At 31.3% G+C, this 18,890-nt stretch overlaps 1 protein-coding gene across 1 annotated transcript in view; it reads left to right on the top strand.

The window, feature by feature from the left end:
• LOC126734992 (pyruvate dehydrogenase phosphatase regulatory subunit, mitochondrial) overlaps positions 1-18,890 on the top strand; it is a 65,593-nt gene continuing 46,703 nt past the window's right edge. The window contains exons 1-6 of the mRNA XM_050438859.1: positions 1-217; positions 5,479-5,649; positions 9,050-9,262; positions 13,032-13,195; positions 13,254-13,490; positions 13,563-13,673. Coding sequence (XP_050294816.1) covers positions 153-217; positions 5,479-5,649; positions 9,050-9,262; positions 13,032-13,195; positions 13,254-13,490; positions 13,563-13,673 — 961 coding nt within the window. The 5' untranslated portion in view covers positions 1-152. The remainder of the gene's footprint in view (positions 218-5,478; positions 5,650-9,049; positions 9,263-13,031; positions 13,196-13,253; positions 13,491-13,562; positions 13,674-18,890) is intronic.

The raw sequence follows: 18,890 nt of genomic DNA, 5'->3' as shown, positions 1-18,890 counted from the left end.
TGTCAGCTGTTGTTTGTTTTGATTTGTCTTCACCTATTATTTATTTGTGTATAAAATGGACAAATAATAATATATTATCTTAAATAATAATAAAGAGGAAAGACATATTAAATGCTTACTTAGGTAATATGAGCATAAATCAATAAATCACAATGATGTCTTTACCAAAATGCATCTATTCTGGCCATGTTCAAAGAGGTACCAGATATTTCAAAAGGTAAGATAAATCAAATTATATATCTGTACCAGAGAGGTACAAAATCAAAAGGAATACTACATCATAAGTAATGATGAACAAGTGGCTATGTTAATTCGCTTTCAAATTTCAGTGATTATTCTAGATTACACAAAAGTGTTATTAGAATAATTAACTTAAATTATGAAGGTTTTCATTAACCTGACTGAGTCAATACTCAGTCTGGTCCACATTTGGGGCCTGCATACATTCTGGGTTACAAGGTTTCAAGTTGCCCTTTACTAAATTAACAAAAATTAGATTAGCTTATTTTTAAGTGAATTAAGGTTGCAGTTAATAGCCAAGAAAGCAAAATTTCCTTGTACACAAAAATTTAATTTTTGTATATAATTGCCCATTTTGGTAATAAATTTGCTGACTAGATTATTTATGGGAAACCTATTATTATATTTAACAGATAAAATTATAACATTTGTATGACCCATGTGTTTTAGGTGAACATTTTTCTGTTTCTAATTTTTCTAGTGATACAATCATTTCACAGTTGATTAACTTAAGTTCTTCTAGTTCCTTTTAAAGCAGATTAACTCTTTCTAGATGAGCAGCAGCACTTTCTTTCAGAACAAAGTTAGTACTGCCGTCCTTAGTTAAAACATCCTAACTCGCAAATTGATAAAGCTGAGAAAATTGAATTTTATGAAAACTAATATGCAGTCCTCATGTTTTAAAGCAATTCCCCGGTTCTTTTTATATGCTTAGAAATTTGCTTTTTACATTTGTGGGTAAAGTTTAATAAGGGACTAGATTCAATATTTGGTGAAATTATCAGAAAAAAAGTTAGGACTTTTTAACTTAGTAAAGTAATTATAATAAAAAATATATATATATATACATATATATATATATATATATATATATATATAAACATACAAATATATAGCAAACATATATATATATATATATATATATATATATACAGGGTGTCTCACGACGAATAGACGCGATCGATATCTCGGAAACTAATTTTTCAAAAATTTTGAAAATTTGGCAACATGGCACAGTCGATGGGGGCTACACAACTAAAATATTTTGACAGTTGTGACATTTCCGGTTATACCGGAAGTAGGTGTCAACTTCGTTATTTTAAATGGAACACCCTGTATATTTTTACATTTTTGGCTTTTACGTGAAATTCTAAGTATATTTTGTGTATAATGTCCTATACCTAAGTGTAACCGTTTTTGACATATTTTTAATTTCATGTGAAAAACTATGTTTATAAGGCCTAACATAATTACCGATTACTCCCTTTTAGTAGCCTTTAATTATTGGTTAGTTTTGGTTTTATTTTAGAGGAAGAACCACTTTAAAAGACTATTTTAATATTTGGCTAAAAAAAAAGATACAGGGGGGTCAAAAACTAGCATTAAAAATTAAAATGAAAAAATCATTAAAAGTCAATTTTTTTAAAAGGAAACCCCCTATTTTTATAATTTTTTCATAAAGATAATTAAAAATAAGGTTAACTTTGTATAAGGTTATCTAGTCCAAAAATTGATAGTTTCCGAAATATTGGCAGTTTAAATTTGGCCTAATATTAAAAGCCGTATAGTAACACGGCTCAAGTTGATTAGTTGGGCATGACGGTTGTCATAGTAACCGCTAGACAATGGATTATATGCATTATATTTATAAGTTACTTGCTATTTAAGTTTTCTTCGTAAAAGTGTAATTTAATTAAAAAGTGTACATTTCTGTTATAATCCATTATCTTACTGCCGCTTCTAGCGGTTACTATGACAACCATCATGCCCAACTAATCAACAATCCTTGGGCCGTGTTACTATACGGCTTTTAATATTAGGCCAAATTTAAACTGCCAATATTTCGGAAACTATCAATTTTTGGACTAGATAACCTTATACAAAGTTAACCTTATTTTTAACTATCTTTATGAAAAAATTATAAAAATAGGGGGTTTCCATTTAAAAAAATTGACTTTTAATGATTTTTTCATTTTAATTTTTAATGCTAGTTTTTGACCCCCCCTGTATCTTTTTTTTAGCCAAATATTAAAATAGTCTTTTAAAGTGGTTCTTCCTCTAAAATAAAACCAAAACTAACCAATAATTAAAGGCTACTAAAAGGGAGTAATCGGTAATTATGTTAGGCCTTATAAACATAGTTTTTCACATGAAATTAAAAATATGTCAAAAACGGTTACACTTAGGTATAGGACATTATACACAAAATATATTTAGAATTTCACGTAAAAGCCAAAAATGTAAAAATATACAGGGTGTTCCATTTAAAATAACGAAGTTGACACCTACTTCCGGTATAACCGGAAACGTCACAACTGTCAAAATATTTTAGTTGTGTAGCCCCCATCGACTGTGCCATGTTGCCAAATTTTCAAAATTTTTGAAAAATTAGTTTCTGAGATATCGATCGCGTCTATTCGTCGTGAGACACCCTGTATATATTTATATATTTGGACTGATTTTTATTAAAGACACAGGAGTTACATTTTAATTCAAATTCAAATAGTTTATTGTCCAACAGGAAAATTCCCAATTACAAGACAATCGAAATAATTAAAATTAAAACAGTACAAGTTATAAGCACCTTAAATAAGTAGTACAAAAAAAATAATATAAGATCCAATATAGAGTGATAACAAAATTTAAAATTTAAAACAATAGCATAATTGTAAGAATATAAGACACACTAACCAAATGATAACAATCACAGAAAAATAATCAGGTATCATTCAAATTAAGAGAGGAACACATCCTTTTTTTAAAAACATATTCAGTGCTGCTAAAGATGTCGAATTCTATAGCATTCATCTGATTATACCATGTACAAGCACGGCACAGTGGAGCTTTGCTGAACAGATTTGTTAAGTTAAGAGAGGGATAAAATATATGGTGCCTCCTCGTATTGGCAGGAGGAACAAATAGAGGTAGCCTCTCTAAGAGCTCAGAACAATCAATTTTATTATTGCAAAGTTTATATAAAAATATCTGACTAGAGAGAATAGTATTTTGCTTTAGTGTAGATAGTACAAATAGTTGAATCTATTCAGCAGGTACTCCTGTTCTACACCTCTTACTGGATATACTCCATCCAACTTAACAGAAAGTAACTTTACGAATCTGCGCTGTACATACTCCAGTCTGTTAACATGAACATCATAGATGAGGAACCACAACATAGAGCCATACATTAATTTAGACTTTATTAATGAATTGTACAATACAGTCAAGCTGGATATATTCTTAAATTGAGAAGTGGACCTTACTATAAACCCGAGGGATTTTAAGGCTGAACTAGTGACCTGTGCTACATGCTGGTTAAATGTGAGCCTCGTATCTGCTTCAATGCCCAGATCCTTCACTGAAGAACAGTCTAGCAACTGAGAACCACTCAATATATATGGGTATAAAATTTTTTTACATTTGTCACAGTTTAGGGGTAGTTTATTTCTTTCACACCATTCACAGACCCTATTCATGTCCTCTTGCAGCTTCAGGCAGTCCAGCATAGTACGAATTTAAATTAACATTATAACTAGATTATTAACTAATAAAACATTAGAACATTAAAAACAGTATGAAAGTAAATCATGAAATCATTATGAATGGAAAAAGTGCTTTACTCTTACTGGAAATCTACATTTTCTTTATTGTCAGTATCATTATTTTGGGAAATGGCTAATTCCTCCAGAATATCATTTGGTTAGCTGGAATAATAGGACGTAGCTTAGAAATCAAATTTTGTTTTCTTTTTAATTTTACACCTCGACATTGTGTTTGGCAAGAAGGTTTTAGTTCTTCCGAAAAGGTATTTTTGTAGTACAACACATTTTATCCCCTTTATAGTGCAAATGTACCATATTCTGCAAGTAAGCTTTGAGAACATTTTTTTGAAGCTTAAACTTGGATGAACAATCTTTCCATTCAAAAAAGTTGTTTTGTATGTTCATCTGTTTTACATGGACCTTAGATGAGTTTGCCTTTTCTACAGCCGATTTAAAATCATTAAAATTGAATACCTTACCGTACCTTTTCAATAATTGTTCTACCTGGTGATGGAACGAGTCCGCAGACATAAAAGCGTGACCAGATTGAAAGTATTTTATTTCCAAATTCTCCAGTTCAGTCTCGGTAGAGTTTACAACGTAAACAAAAAAAAATAAAGCCCAAGTTTTGTTTTGAACTGCACAGTTGTCAAGCCAGATCGTAACATAAGTCTCTGTTATATATAAAAAAAAAAGTTGAAATTAAATTTTCCTTATTTCGACACGCAACCCCTTCGTGCCATATTATTGCCACTTGCTTAGCACTTTTCGAATATGCTCCTACTGGCACAAATGAATATTTTATGAATGAAATGCTACTTAGGATATTTTAATTTGGGATTATCGTCTTTTCTGCACGTAGAACAATATATTTAGGTGAATTTAAGGCATAAAAAATGTAGTTAGGACTTTCTAATTTATCTAAGGAGATAGATACCATTTGACAAGTTAATAAAATGTAATAAGCCAAAAAAAGAGAATTTTGTAGTTAGGACGTTTTAACTAAGGAGGGCACAGTAGCACTAAGCTATTGAATGTCACTCCTTAAATTTATTATTTCACTTATTTTTTCATTTAAGGTATCAACCATCTTTTTTGGTGTTCCAAAGCCAGGTCTTCTAAGTTATGTGTTTTACTAGTTTTACGCCATTGTTTTAATGAATAAGACTGGCATATTTCCTGAGATAATCTGTCAATCTCTTCCCTAAATGCAGCTATAAGGTCATCTTTTATCTTCCCCATCAATATTAAAGACCAAGTCTTTTTTGTTTAATTGTTTCTTTAAAGAATTATTTGATTTCAGAAGAAGGTCCATTTTAGTTTGAGCATCTTGTAGACACTGATCAATACTTTTTTTTTCTTGATAACATTTTTCAGAATAAAGGACCTTTTTTTGTGACCTCTTCAATCCCTTCCCAAGCAGCTAGAGTGAAAGATACCAAAACATGCTACACAGCAAAAGTAGCCATGTGGTTTCGTAGCACAACATTTAAACCTAAATTTCTTTACAGGTTCAGATATTATTAACTTAAAAGTTTGAAATATGTTACAGTCACCGTTGACGTTAAAATAATACAAATACTTATAGATTTTGATTTTCCTCCTTTGTAGACATTTTTTTTTTAATGATAATTAAAAAAAATTATAATTTTGATTTAATTTTAGCATAATAAAAAAACCTAAATATTGTTTTTAGGGCACTTTCTGCAGCTTCTGATCCAGACTCTACCTCATCTGAAAGTAATGTCCCGCCACCCACTCAGGCCAAAGTAGTAATATGTGGAGGAGGTATAATGGGGGCATCTGTGGCCTACCATTTAGCCAAAATGGGCTGGGGGCCACAGACTGTACTTATTGAACAGAGCCGGTAAGTGGATCAGAAAAATTAATTTCTTTAGTTTCCCCTCTCACACTGAATCTAAGATGGCCAACTAAGATATTGATAGTGCAATAAAAAGGACCTAGGAATTTTAATAATTTATTTTTTAAATATACTTAGTTTTAATATTGTTAAGGAATGATGATGCTTATGATTGTCTATATACTGGAATATTAACAAATAGTTCTGAGGCTTTCAACAGTCTTTTATATTATTGAAATAACTGTAAATTGTATTTTACTATTTTAATTATTTATTTGTTGATGTTTATTTGGCCACCATAATATGACATATACATTTCCTTGGTGGTAAAGGAATAATACAATTTTTGAAATATTTTGCTTGTCTTTAATAAACTTTTATTATAAAAAAAAAAAAAAGAAAAGAAACAGAACTCAAAAACTCATTTTAATTTTGCTGAGAACAAATCTTTACTGGACAAGATCTTGTATATACTCCTATAAAAATATGAATGCCGAATATAATATAAAATGGATTCAGCTTTTAATCGAAATTCATCTATCATTGATATCATTTGATAAACTCAAAACAATTAAAAAAACTCATTAACAAAAACATTACTGAAACTAGCCGCTGTACCTTAACCTACAACTGTAAAATATGATGAGTAAGTAACAATTGAGTGAAATACCCTAAGAATGGTTATGGAAAATATGCGCACATGCAGACAGAACTATTCAGAAGCAGTCTTCTAAATAGTCATATTTCTGTAATGTCGGTCTGCTTTAATAAATAAATAAATAAATAACGCCTTAATTCAAGAATTTCTTTGCACGTACAATGCAAAAACATATGAAAATGTACACTCACATCATATGCGCAAGAATAGCGCAACTGGCGAAGTTTAGCCTCCTGGCCATTCTTCCACTCAACCAATTCTCTGGACATTAAGTTCACGATCTTTAAATGTTAACAGAGAAAGTCCAATAGAATGCTTTTAAGAGATAACACTGAGGATAAAACAGTTTTAACCAACCATAACAATATAACAATGTAGTACGTATATACATACAATATATCTGTCACTAAAAAAGTTCTAAAATCTACTGCATATCTAATAAATACCTCTTGTACTTAGACCTTAAATAACCAGTATTGCATACCTTAAATTGAAGAGGTAAGTTATTATATAAGTTAACACAATTATAACTGACGCTCTTTTTAAAAAAAGAAGTTCTATGTTGTGGCATTGTTAAATAATTTTTATCTCGCAAAAAGCGAATATGCACAGCCTCCCTATAAATTAGTTTTTTAAACAAATATACTGTCTGTTGAGACATATTTAGTTTTCTAGAAAATAGAGTCAAGTTAAAATTATACCAGTTATGACACTTAAGCCAACCCAACTATTTTATATTTTCTGAGACATGATCAAATTTTCTTAATTTATAAACAAATCTACAGCATGTATTCTGAACGTATTGTATCCGTTTTTTATTTACAACATGTAAGAATGGATAATATACTATGAAACAATACGAATAAATAGACATAATAAGTGACTCACACAATTTTTTTCTGGTTTTAAAATTTAAAAGGTGTCTGCTAGCATATAAAACCTTCATTCTCACATAACTTCTTTATAGTAAAGATTTTAAATGTTGTTCAAAATTAAGCTGTACATCTATACACAAACCCAAATTTTTACCGCAGTTAGCAAAAGTCAACCAAAATGTCTAGATTAAACTGAAATAATAATGGTGTATCATCCGCATATGCTTGCATGTGCGTTGATACAATAGAAAACATATCTGCAGTATAAATAACATACAACAAAAGGCCAAATATGGAGCCTTGTGGCACTCCCGAAATAATGTTTCTACTCTGCGATGTCTCACCACCTATCCTAACTACCTGCCTTCGACCTGTTAAATATGACCTAAAGAACAGTATTTCAACCTTCCCAAAACCATAATAGGATAGCTTGGCACACATCAACTCATGATCAATAACATCAAAGGCTTTAGAGTAGTCTATCAAAATCAATATAGCAGCCATTTGCCTATCTTGAATTTTTACAATGTCGTCAGTAATATTTAGAAGTGCAGCTGTTGTACTATGACTAGCTCTAAAGCCCGATTGATGCACAGGAAAAAAGCCATTTGTATTAAAGTAATCAGTGATCTGAACATGAACCACTCTTTCCAGAACTTTTGATATTACAGGAAGCAGACTAACAGGCCTCAAATCTGTAAAACTGACAGGATCATGTTTTTTAGGTAGTGGGGTAACAAGAGATTCTTTCCAGCAATTTGGGAAATGACGATGTTCGAGACAACTGTTGACAATATGAGTTATATGTAATATTATCACATGCAAAAAATGTTATGCCATCAATACCTGCAGCATTTGACCCAATACTCTGCACATACTGTATAGGGTGTTACAGAATAAGATGCTGATCCTTAAAGGTGTTAGTCCTTAGGTAATTTTAAGAAGAAAAGTTCAAATAAAGCTGTGTCCTAAACTCCTTAACTTTTCGGCTACAGAGTGTTGAAAATTGTCACCCTTAGAACTAAATTTAGGAGACTGTATGAAAATTTTTAAAAACAATTTAATATTAAAGTACAGCTAGTCTTCTAGAATTAGAGTTGTTATACTGTAATGGTAAAATAATGTACATATACTTATGCTTTTACATATGTTTATTAATTGAATAAATGTTTTTTACTGTATAATAAATTGATCGTGGATAAAAAAATTTTAATTTTTTTCCGCGGTAATCGCAGGTCGGATGAAAAAAAATCAACAAAAATTAAATTTGACCTAAAATTAATGCGGATTATAAAAATAGTTTTTATTTTACAGAAAAGCAGTGGCGTACATAATATTTTTTTAGAATATTTAGTCTTCGTTCCTCTAGGGACGCCAATGTCAAAATTTAAAAAAATCTACATAAAAAAATGGCTAAAGTACTCAGAAGGTGTGTGCTAAATTTCATAAATACATCTAGAAATTTTAAAAAGTTATGATGAAGAAACAGTTTTTTCTTAAGAATTTAACACCCTGTAGTTTAAAAGTAAAGGGGTTTAGGACATTGCTTTATTCGTAAATTTCTTCGTAAAATCACCTAAGGATTAATACCCTTAAGGATCAGCATCTTATTCTGTAGCACCCTGTATAACAACTTTGTTACTACATATAAATATGGTTATTTGTGCATTAATAATTTACAAACAGTGATGGTCTGGTTTGATTCTGTCAGCCAAACATCAATAATTTTTATTTCATATTTTACTAGTTTTCAAAGCGAAAGAGCTATCTACTTTTGCAAAAAATCAATATTTTGTATTAATTTTTTCAAGACAATCATTTTATTTGAAAGCAAGTTTATAAATTTATTATAAAAAAATTTTTCTTATTTAAGTATGGGTGGTGGGACAACATGGCACTCATCAGGTCTAATGGGAGTTTTCAAACCAAGCATATCCCAAGTCACTCTTACAAAGGCTAGTGTGGCCCTTTATAAAGAACTACAAAGTAAAGGATTGCCTACAGGATGGAAGCAATGCGGCAGTCTGAATATTGCTCGAACCAGGGATAGATTGGTCACTTTTAGAAGGATGAAGGCCCAGTCTGTGTAAGTAATGGAATCCGAGAACGAAGAAATATAAGTTTTATTTGTTTGAGTAGAAAATAGAATTTAATAGTTTTGTCAAAAAAAAAAACACTTATAAAAATTAAATTAAAAAAAAAGCTAAAAGTAGTCATGTATAAGATATTAATTCCAACTTCAAGTCAATACTTCATTGAGAACAGTAATTCTCTCTTAGTGAGTGCATTCTTATATTCTTCGATGCCATAAGGATATTGAAGAATTGTTTACCTCGTTTTTTTAATTAGCTATAACAATTTAAAGTTGGGTGAAAATTTTGAGTTCAAACGCTGCTTTGACAATATGATTTTTATTGTGGTTATGTAGAGCACTATGTATTTTATTTATTGAAATTAAATTTTATATGACATATGTTTTTATAACATATGTCATATAAAAAAGGGGAAAAGAGAAGTGTCAAGAATCACTTTTCAGCTTTGGGATTACCATTGTCAAAGTCACCATTACTACACTACATTAGATGAAGACCTAATATTTGCCTTTTCTCTTACTTCTACAAGTGGTATTATGTTCTTCACTAAATGTTATTATCTGCCTATTTTCATTTTTAAAGTATTTGTCAGTTGGAAAAAGGTTGGTCCGCAAAAATCAGATAATGCTCAAAAGTAATACTGAAACTAAAGTTGGGTTTTTAAGGCACATCAAGTTTAAAAAGTAATGACTGATAAAGTAAAAGTAATGCTATTTTATGCAAAACAACAAGATCTGATTTAAACATTTTAAGATACCGCCCTGAGGACAGGTTAGTCAACAAAAATCCGCTTAAATCGTTTGCAATGTTTTATTTGACATTTGATATTATTTTACCATTTCTCTCGTTCCCTGATCCGTACCGAGAATCACGAATTAACAGGCCAAAAATACCTTGAATAATTTACAATATAAATTTCTTAATGATGATAGAGCTTCATATCAACATTTGTGAAATGTAGTAGGAATAGGAATAATGTTATTAGAAAGAAAGCAGTTATCAATTTCTGAATACAAAAGATTTTCAAAAATTTTTGACGATTATTGACAGTATCTACTTTCCTTAAAGGCTTTCCAATTGACTTTTTCCATATATCTGGGAAGTGATCACCTGCAAGGCAACAATTGATAATATGGGTGATGTAACTCAAATAAACCATTAGGAAACTTGTGTGTCTTTTGGAAACGTACCCATTCACTGCAATCAGAAATATTTTGGAAAAAGGAAGCAAAATAACTGTTTATTTCATCTGAATCAGACAGGTTCTCTGGTATAAAGACTCCAGGTTGTCAAGAAAAAAAATCAAGAGGAGTCTTGATTTTTTTCTTGACATATGAATCTAAGTAGTATTTATTGCCCTTCTTACTTCTTTCAGTGTAATATTTCCCATGTATGTAGTATTTTTAAATGGAAGTCTTTCCACTACTATCATCAATATTTTCATTTATCTGGGTACTAAATAATGCTCCTCAGGTAGACAATTTTAAAGAATAAGTAAGTACCTAATAGTTTTCACGTATAGGGGAGAAGGAGACGGGAGAGGGACGTTGTTACGGGGGCAAGTTGTTACGGTAAAATTTTACAAGGTAGGCAACTAACACAGCTAGCCTATATTTTGCTGGAACTTGGCCCTACCGACCCGCCATCTATGTGCCAACGTGGATACTTGGGCGTCACATGCTTTACGTTAATATTGTGTTTAATGTGTTTTTGGATGCAAAATTGTACCGGTGTGTGCCTACTTTTGTGCTTAATTGTGCAAAATTGGTAAGTAGTATAAATATGATTATTATACAGATTCAAAGCCTATGTATTCCTCCTAATTCGTGCATATTTGCTTTTAACTTATTCCCGATATTTACCGAAAATTGTGTATCTAAGCTCATTTCGTTCTCGAGGGGATAGTTGTTACAATTACCGAGTTGTTACTGTAACAACCTTCCCCATGTATTTTTTTAGAGGGGAATTAAATATTTACACTTCTCTATAAATGGTTTTTTGTTGTTTTCAGATATGTAAATATGGTGCGCACGTATGTCAAGAAAACCACGAGAGGGGATATTCCAACCGAACAATTTGAGAGGGCGGCACAATTGGTGTTACAGGAAAAAGTGTCAATTAGGGACGCTGCTGCTTGATATGCAGTAAATTTTATGACTTTACATCGTTATATTAAAAGAAAGTCTGCGGTAACTACCATTAATACCGACACTAATAAACGCTTAGTCGGTTACGCTAAACACAGAAAAATATTCAACGATGCAGAGGAAAAAGAACTTGTGGAATACATCGAGCATTCTGCTAAAATTTATTATGGGCTCACTACATCTGATTTACGGAAGCTTGCTTTCCAGTTTGCAACGGCAAATAATATATCTATTCCCGATAACTGGAAGGAAAAGAATATAGCGTCAAAGGACTGGCTATTTGGGTTTTTAAAAAGGCACCAGACCTTGTCAGTCAGGACACCTAAGGCTACTAGCATAGGCCGTGCTACTGCCTTTAATCGCCATAATGTGTTACAATTTTTCAATAACCTTGGCCAAGTTTACGATAAATATAAATTCCAGCTTCAAGATGTCTATAATATGGACGAGACTGGACTTACTACTGTCCAAAGGCCTACAAAAATCATAGCAAAAAAGGAACTAAGCAAGTAGGGGCCATCACTTCTGGGGAAAGAGGTCAACTTGTAACCATGGCATTAACAGTCAACGCAAATGGCAACTTTTTTCCTCCGTTTTTAATATTCCCACGAAAGAAATTCAAGGATTTTATGGTAGCAAATGGACCCCCAGGTTGCGTTGGCGCATCACATTCCTCCGGATGGATGACTTGCGAAAATTTTTTATTGTTTATGAAACATTTCGTCCAGTTTGTCCGATGCAGCAAAGAGAAACCTGTATTGATGGTTTTAGATAATCATGACTCCCATTTGTCGATCCCCGTATTGAATTTTTGCAAAGCAAATGCAGTCGTCCTTGTCAGTTTCCCGCCACATACATCCCATAAGCTTCAGCCCCTTGATAGGACTATGTTTGGCCCACTTAAAAGATATTTTAATAGTACTGCAGATGGATGGTTAAGATCTAACCCAGGTAAAGTCATGAGCATCTATGATATACCTACCGTTTTAAAAGATTCGTTTTCCCTTGGTGTTTCACCTCACAACATACAAAAGGGGTTTAATGTAACTGGAATTTGGCCCTACAATAGAGACGTATTTCAAGATGATGAATTCTTGCCAGCAGAAGTAACAAACAGGCCATTGCCGGAAATTAATAACACAACAGTGGAATTGGAACCTACAACAACTGCAGAAACTCAAATCGAAAAACACAGGACGCCGTCATTTAGTTATTCCACAATTTGGAATGGAATTTACCAATTCCACGTCATTTAGTTATTTCTCTACCTTAGTTTGTCCTATAACATCTTACCCCATTGACTGTAACAATTTACCCTGTGGAGGGGCAAGTTCTTACAATTTGCAAAATAAAATCATAATTACAAACCCATTTGATATGTTTTTAATATATTATTATTGATACTAACTCAACTAAGTAATAAGCTTCGTCTGAAAGATACACTATTGAAAAAATAAGTTACGGGAATGAATTTTGTAACAACGTGATCCCTTCTCCGCTACTCTTCAAATGATTTTTAAAGGTTACCTTGTTTATAACTTTCAAATATCTTCTTCTTTAATTTAGATATGGTAAATTTTAAAATTACTATAATTTATTATATTATCCAATGTAGAGCGTGGAAAATAGATTGTGAGGTTTTAACACCTGATCAGTGTCAGGCTAAATGTCCACTGCTTAATGTGGATGATTTGTATGGGGGTCTTTGGATACCAGGAGATGGGGTAGCTGATCCATATGATACCTGTATGTCATTAATAACTGAGGCTAAGAATATGGGTAAGTATTTTTTAATTCAGTTTTCTTACAATGTATAACTAAGTTGATCTACACTTAGGTGTTACGTTGGTTGAAAACTGCCGCCTAACAAAAGTAAAGCAAACTAATGGCACAGTTTCGTCAGTAGAAACTGAATTAGGACCAGTAGACTGTGAATATTTTGTAAACTGCGCAGGTTTTTGGGCCAGAGGTATAGGACAACTCTCGGAACCGTATGTTAAAGTGCCTTTACATGCAGTGGAACATTATTATCTGCATACTAAGCCTATACCTGGCTTAGATCCTATGACTCCAGGTTTGTAAAATAGCTAACCCCTGAAGAATATACAAATGTAAATTATGTTGGTTTAAAATATGAATTTATTAGTGGTAAGGGATCAAGATGGTCATGTCTACTTTAGAGAGAACAATGGTAAATTACTAGCGGGTGGATTTGAGCCCATTGCAAAGCCAGCGTATGAAGATGGTAAAATTCCAGGTAATTTATACATTTAATAATAACTTTTAGTTTTTAGAGTTTCTTAGGTAAATTTACCAAAATAACTAATATTAAAAAAAGACAAAGAAAACCAAAACCTTTGGATATAAATAACTTTTTATATTCTCAAGGTTATCAATAATAGCTTGATACAGAAATAATTGCAGTGGAAAGTGACTTTTAACAACTACCCAAAAATAAATTGACGAAGAGGATTTTCGAATTAAATAAACTTAACCATCAAAAAGCAGAAGAAAGCAGAAATCACGGGTTCGAATCCTTCGCAAAGTAAAACTTTATAATTTTTTAATATACTTTAAATTCAAAATTGTCATTGTAGTTCTACCAAAAATTCTTAATTCTTACATATTTGACTTATAACAGTATGTTGGAACCGTGATACTCAAATCATAGAACAGCTATCACCACTAACCAAAACTCTATATTTTACCCTCGACACGTGTTTCGCTAACGATGGAATCGATGGACATCGTCGGAGGAAGATTAAAACTAAACCATAACTAATATAAAGCCACTTGTAACTCATGTTAGTTTCGTTTTAAGCTTCTTCCGAAGATGGTAACATCGTTAGCGATACACGTCGATGGTCCTCAATGATAATGACACAACTCAAGGATTGTTTTTTGTTAAAAGGTAAAAATAAAGTTTTTAATATTTGTTTTGATATTACTTTATAGAAACGTGATAAACTTTCAAATAATTTATATCTTTTGTGTGGTTATTTATGTTGTTGGCTCTTTCTAACTTCAAAAGTTAGGATTTTTCGAGTTATGTCGGTATTCTATATTATGATGGTTCACTTTATACATTTATGTGTTGTAATAAAATAAACAATAGAGAAAATTTTAGCAGTATTAAACTAGATAAAAACTCAATTTAGAAAAAAAAAAATTATTGTTAAACTGACAGTCTTAGCAATTTTTGTAACTTTTATTTAGAGAGTTTTGTTTTGGTTAGCTTAGGGGCACTTATAAAATGCTGCATAAGACTTAGGTATTTTTTTATCCACCAACGTAAGAGGTCCTTAATTCTTCTTCTGGTCTAAACCTATCTAACCATACAACTGCTACTCATCTGCAGTAGCATTATTGTATCTAGTATTTCGTAATTTAGGATGAGCATTTTTTGGAGACAATTCTTTTCGATTCGAAGTACAGCTATGTCAATATCCGCAACAGTTGTCGGAATAGAACATCCCATTAATACTTTTGTTACCTTTCTCAACTTCTTCTTCCAGTTGTTACATTCAAATGCAAGTTACAATCTCATTACTCTCTCTTTTTGCTTGTGACTCATCCCATGCATAACACTGAACATTGTTGGTGGATGCAAGTCACAAATTGTAAAATTAAAAGCATTTATTTTTGAAAAGTAATAAAAAGTCGACGTGTCTTCTTTAGGGTATTGTAATAGATCTTGAAGATCGTACACTAGAACTGTAATTTCAAACCGTGTTCGCTTTTCTTTGTCTCTTTCTTCACTTCTCTTCAGAGCGTTTTTTCTTTTTGCTGTTCCTGATATTTTATTTCCAACACTTGATTTTCTCCTCCTAGGGTATTTTCATATAGAACACAGTCCTCGAACTGGTCCTTCTTAGGCAGCTAAAATGAAATATTGTATTCATTATTAAATACTTTAACATACACTTGGTAATTGGCTGGTTCTGTGATTTCCAAAGGTTGGAAGAAAAATCCTTATTGTATACGTATTTATACCTCGATGTATACTAGTCCGGGGAATCTGTACTTTTTAACAAAAAAATTGCAACCCGCAAACGAACGACTGGATGTGGTAAAGGGGTTCATAAGAAACATAAAAAAAATTAATTCACACCTGGGGTAGTTGCGGGGTGGTTTTGCGGGGGTGAAAACTGAAAAAAACAGCTGGAGCATTTTTCTATCGCTATTTCCGGCGAAAGTTGACGCTCAAATAAAAAGTGCTTAATGGCAAAGTTGTAGATAATATGAAAATCTATAATTTTTGTAGAAGGCACTTTTGAACATAACCTCAAAATGTTCAAGATAATTGCAAAAATTGCGAAATTTTTTTTTTCGTTTTTTATTTTTCATTTATCCAAAAATTATGCAATTTTCATAAAACTTGGTATAAATATACCCTTTAGTATCCTAAATAAGCTCTATTTTTTTCATTACTATACAATAACAATTTTTCAAGTAATTCAAGTTTTTCGAAAAACGAAAAACGAAATTTGTCCTTCAGAGAATTGTCCTAGAAAGTTCATATGGGGCTCATTTTTTTTGTTTTTATTTCTACTTTTTAATAAAATAAAGAAAGGTTATACTTCCCATTTGAAAATAAGCCAAAAAATGCAAAAAACTGAAAAAATTTTTTTTGCAACAATGAATTTTTTATTAATTGTTAATAATTTACTAAAAATTTTTTAAATGTCAAAAAAGTAATAATACCACTAGATTCTACGAAAAAAAATACATAAGAAAATATATATTATATCATGTAAAGTTCAATAGATTGTTTTATGCAGGAGACAATTCAAGCTTACCCCCCAGTATGTATCCCGTGCCTGGACGCGTATTCTGTATATTACACTAAATCAGCCAGAGAAATCGATGTCGCTTTATAATTTTCGAAGGGTAGAATCGATTTTTCGAACTTACCAATTCCAAATCGATTTTATTAAACAAAATTTGGCTACTTTTTGATCGAAATCAGCGGTTTTTACATATTTCCATAAAAAATATTTAATGAAGTATGAAATAATTGTACAAAATTGATTAAAATTTTACAAAATTGCTGAAAATTTATTGCAGTATTTGATTTTATGAATACATTATACATTTTATGATACAAGAAAATTTTTTACATTATGTACAGTTTATATAATACGACGTATTGTTTTATTGATTTATTAGTCTTTTTTTTTATTTACATGCTGTGAAACTTGTTCATGGTCGGACTCTCCAGTACAATCTGGTTCTTCAGTGTTTTCCGCATCTTCATAATCGCTGATATCAGAGTCTTCACATTCTTCTTCATTTTCGGGGTCTAATGAGATTCTTGGAAGTTCAAACTCATTTAAAATCTCTTCCGAATCACTGCAATCTTCCTCTATTTCATCGATATTGGAGCAGTTGTCTGTATCTTGGCAATTAGTGCACAATGATGTGCACGATAGCCCATGCTTCCTACACCCACATCGATTTGTACTGCAATTACCTTTGCAGGTGCAAAATATTTTTTTGAGTAACTCTTCGGGTATCATCGTGTCGCTTGTGTATCGAGGCATAAGAATTGTACTATTATTCACGAGTGACTCTTTCCATCCCCACATGGTTGCACTTAAGTTGTTACCAAGCCACATTTGAAGTTGATGATATACTCTGAAACAATGCTGTGTAGCTGCTCCAATTGTTGGTGGTAACTTTTCTAATTTGAATGTAGATTTAGCAGTTAAGATTTCTCAAGGCTGAAATCTCAAATCGTTCAAAGTTGCTTTTCCTTTAGTGTAATTGTAAATATGTGCAATCATATTACAACCATTGTGAGCTATTACAGTTGGATGAGAATCAGGCTCATAAAATGGCTTTGCTAATTCAGCCAAGTTCGGAGAGTTCATGAGCGCTTCCACTGTTTTTTTTGCCTTTCCCTGCGAACCCAGATGTTGAATCGCAGCCAGTAAAACAATGAATAAAAGCAATAATAGATTGGTAGTGCTGGAATTTAAAACTTTTTGATGAATAAATTGCATCATTTACTTTTCCTGCACCTACTTTCAAAAAGTAGATCGGTGCATTGTTTAAATAATTGAATTGATGCAATAAAACTAAAAGATCAACATCTTGGCCTACAATGACGATCTGCTTGTTATATTCAGTTACTCCAGTTGCTGAATTTTTAAACATGTTACTTTCAGCAATTGATATTGAATTTCAGCGATGATACCCGAAGAGTTACTCAAAAAAATATTTTGCACCTGCAAAGGTAATTGCAGTACAAATCGATGTGGGTGTAGGAAGCATGGGCTATCGTACACATCATTGTGCACTAATTGCCAAGATACAGGAAACTGCTTCAATATCGATGAAATAGAGGAAGATTGCAGTGATTCGGAAGAGATTTTAAATGAGTTTGAACTTCCAAGAATCTCATTAGACGCCGAAAATGAAGAAGAATGTGAAGACTCTGATATCAGCGATTATAAAGATGCGGAAAACGCTGAAGAACCAGATTGTACTGGAGAGTCCGACCATGAACAAGTTTCACAGCATGTAAATAAAAAAAAAGACTAATAAATCAATAAAACAATACGTCGTATTATATAAACTGTACATATTGTAAAAAATTTTCTTGTATCATAAAATATGATATTATATTTTCTTGTATCATAAAATATTGTATTATGTTTTCTTATATAATAAAATATTGTATAATAAAATGTATAATGTATTCATAAAATCAAATACTGCAATAAATTTTCAGCAATTTTGTAAAATTTTAATCAATTTTGTACAATTATTTCATACTTCATTAAATATTTTTTATGGAAATATGTAAAAACCGCTGATTTCGATCAAAAAGTAGCCAAATTTTGTTTCATAAAATCGATTTGGAATTGGTAAGTTCGAAAAATCGATTCTACCCTTCGAAAATTATAAAGCGACATCAATTTCTCTGGCTGATTTAGTGTAATATACAAAATACGCGTCGAGGCACGTGATATATACTGGGGGGTACAGTTGAATTGTCTACTGTATAAAACAATCTATTGAACTTTACATGATGAAATATATATTTTCTTATGTATTTTTTTTCGTAGAATCTAGTGGTGCTATTACTTTTTTGACATTTTAAAAATAGTTAGTAAATTATTAACAATTATTAAAAAGTTCATTGTTGCAAAAAAAAAATTTCAGTTTTTTGCATTTTTTGGCTTATTTTTAAATGGGAAGTATAACCTTTCTTTATTTTATTAAAAAGTAGAAATAAAAACAAAAAAAATGAGCCCCATATGAACTTCCTAGGACAATTCTCTGAAGGACAAATTTCGTTTAAAAAAAAAGTAATTTTTTTGAAAAACTTGAATTTCTTGAAAAATTGTTATTGTATAGTACTGAAAAAAATAGAGATTATTTAGGATACTAAAGGGTATATTTATACCAAATTGAAATATGAAAATTGCATAATTTTTGGATAAATAAAAAATAAAAAACGAAAAAA

This window comes from Anthonomus grandis, chromosome 1, assembly GCF_022605725.1.
Source record: "Anthonomus grandis grandis chromosome 1, icAntGran1.3, whole genome shotgun sequence".
Taxonomy (NCBI): Eukaryota; Metazoa; Arthropoda; class Insecta; order Coleoptera; family Curculionidae; genus Anthonomus; species Anthonomus grandis.
This window is presented reverse-complemented; position numbering and strand designations above follow the sequence as displayed.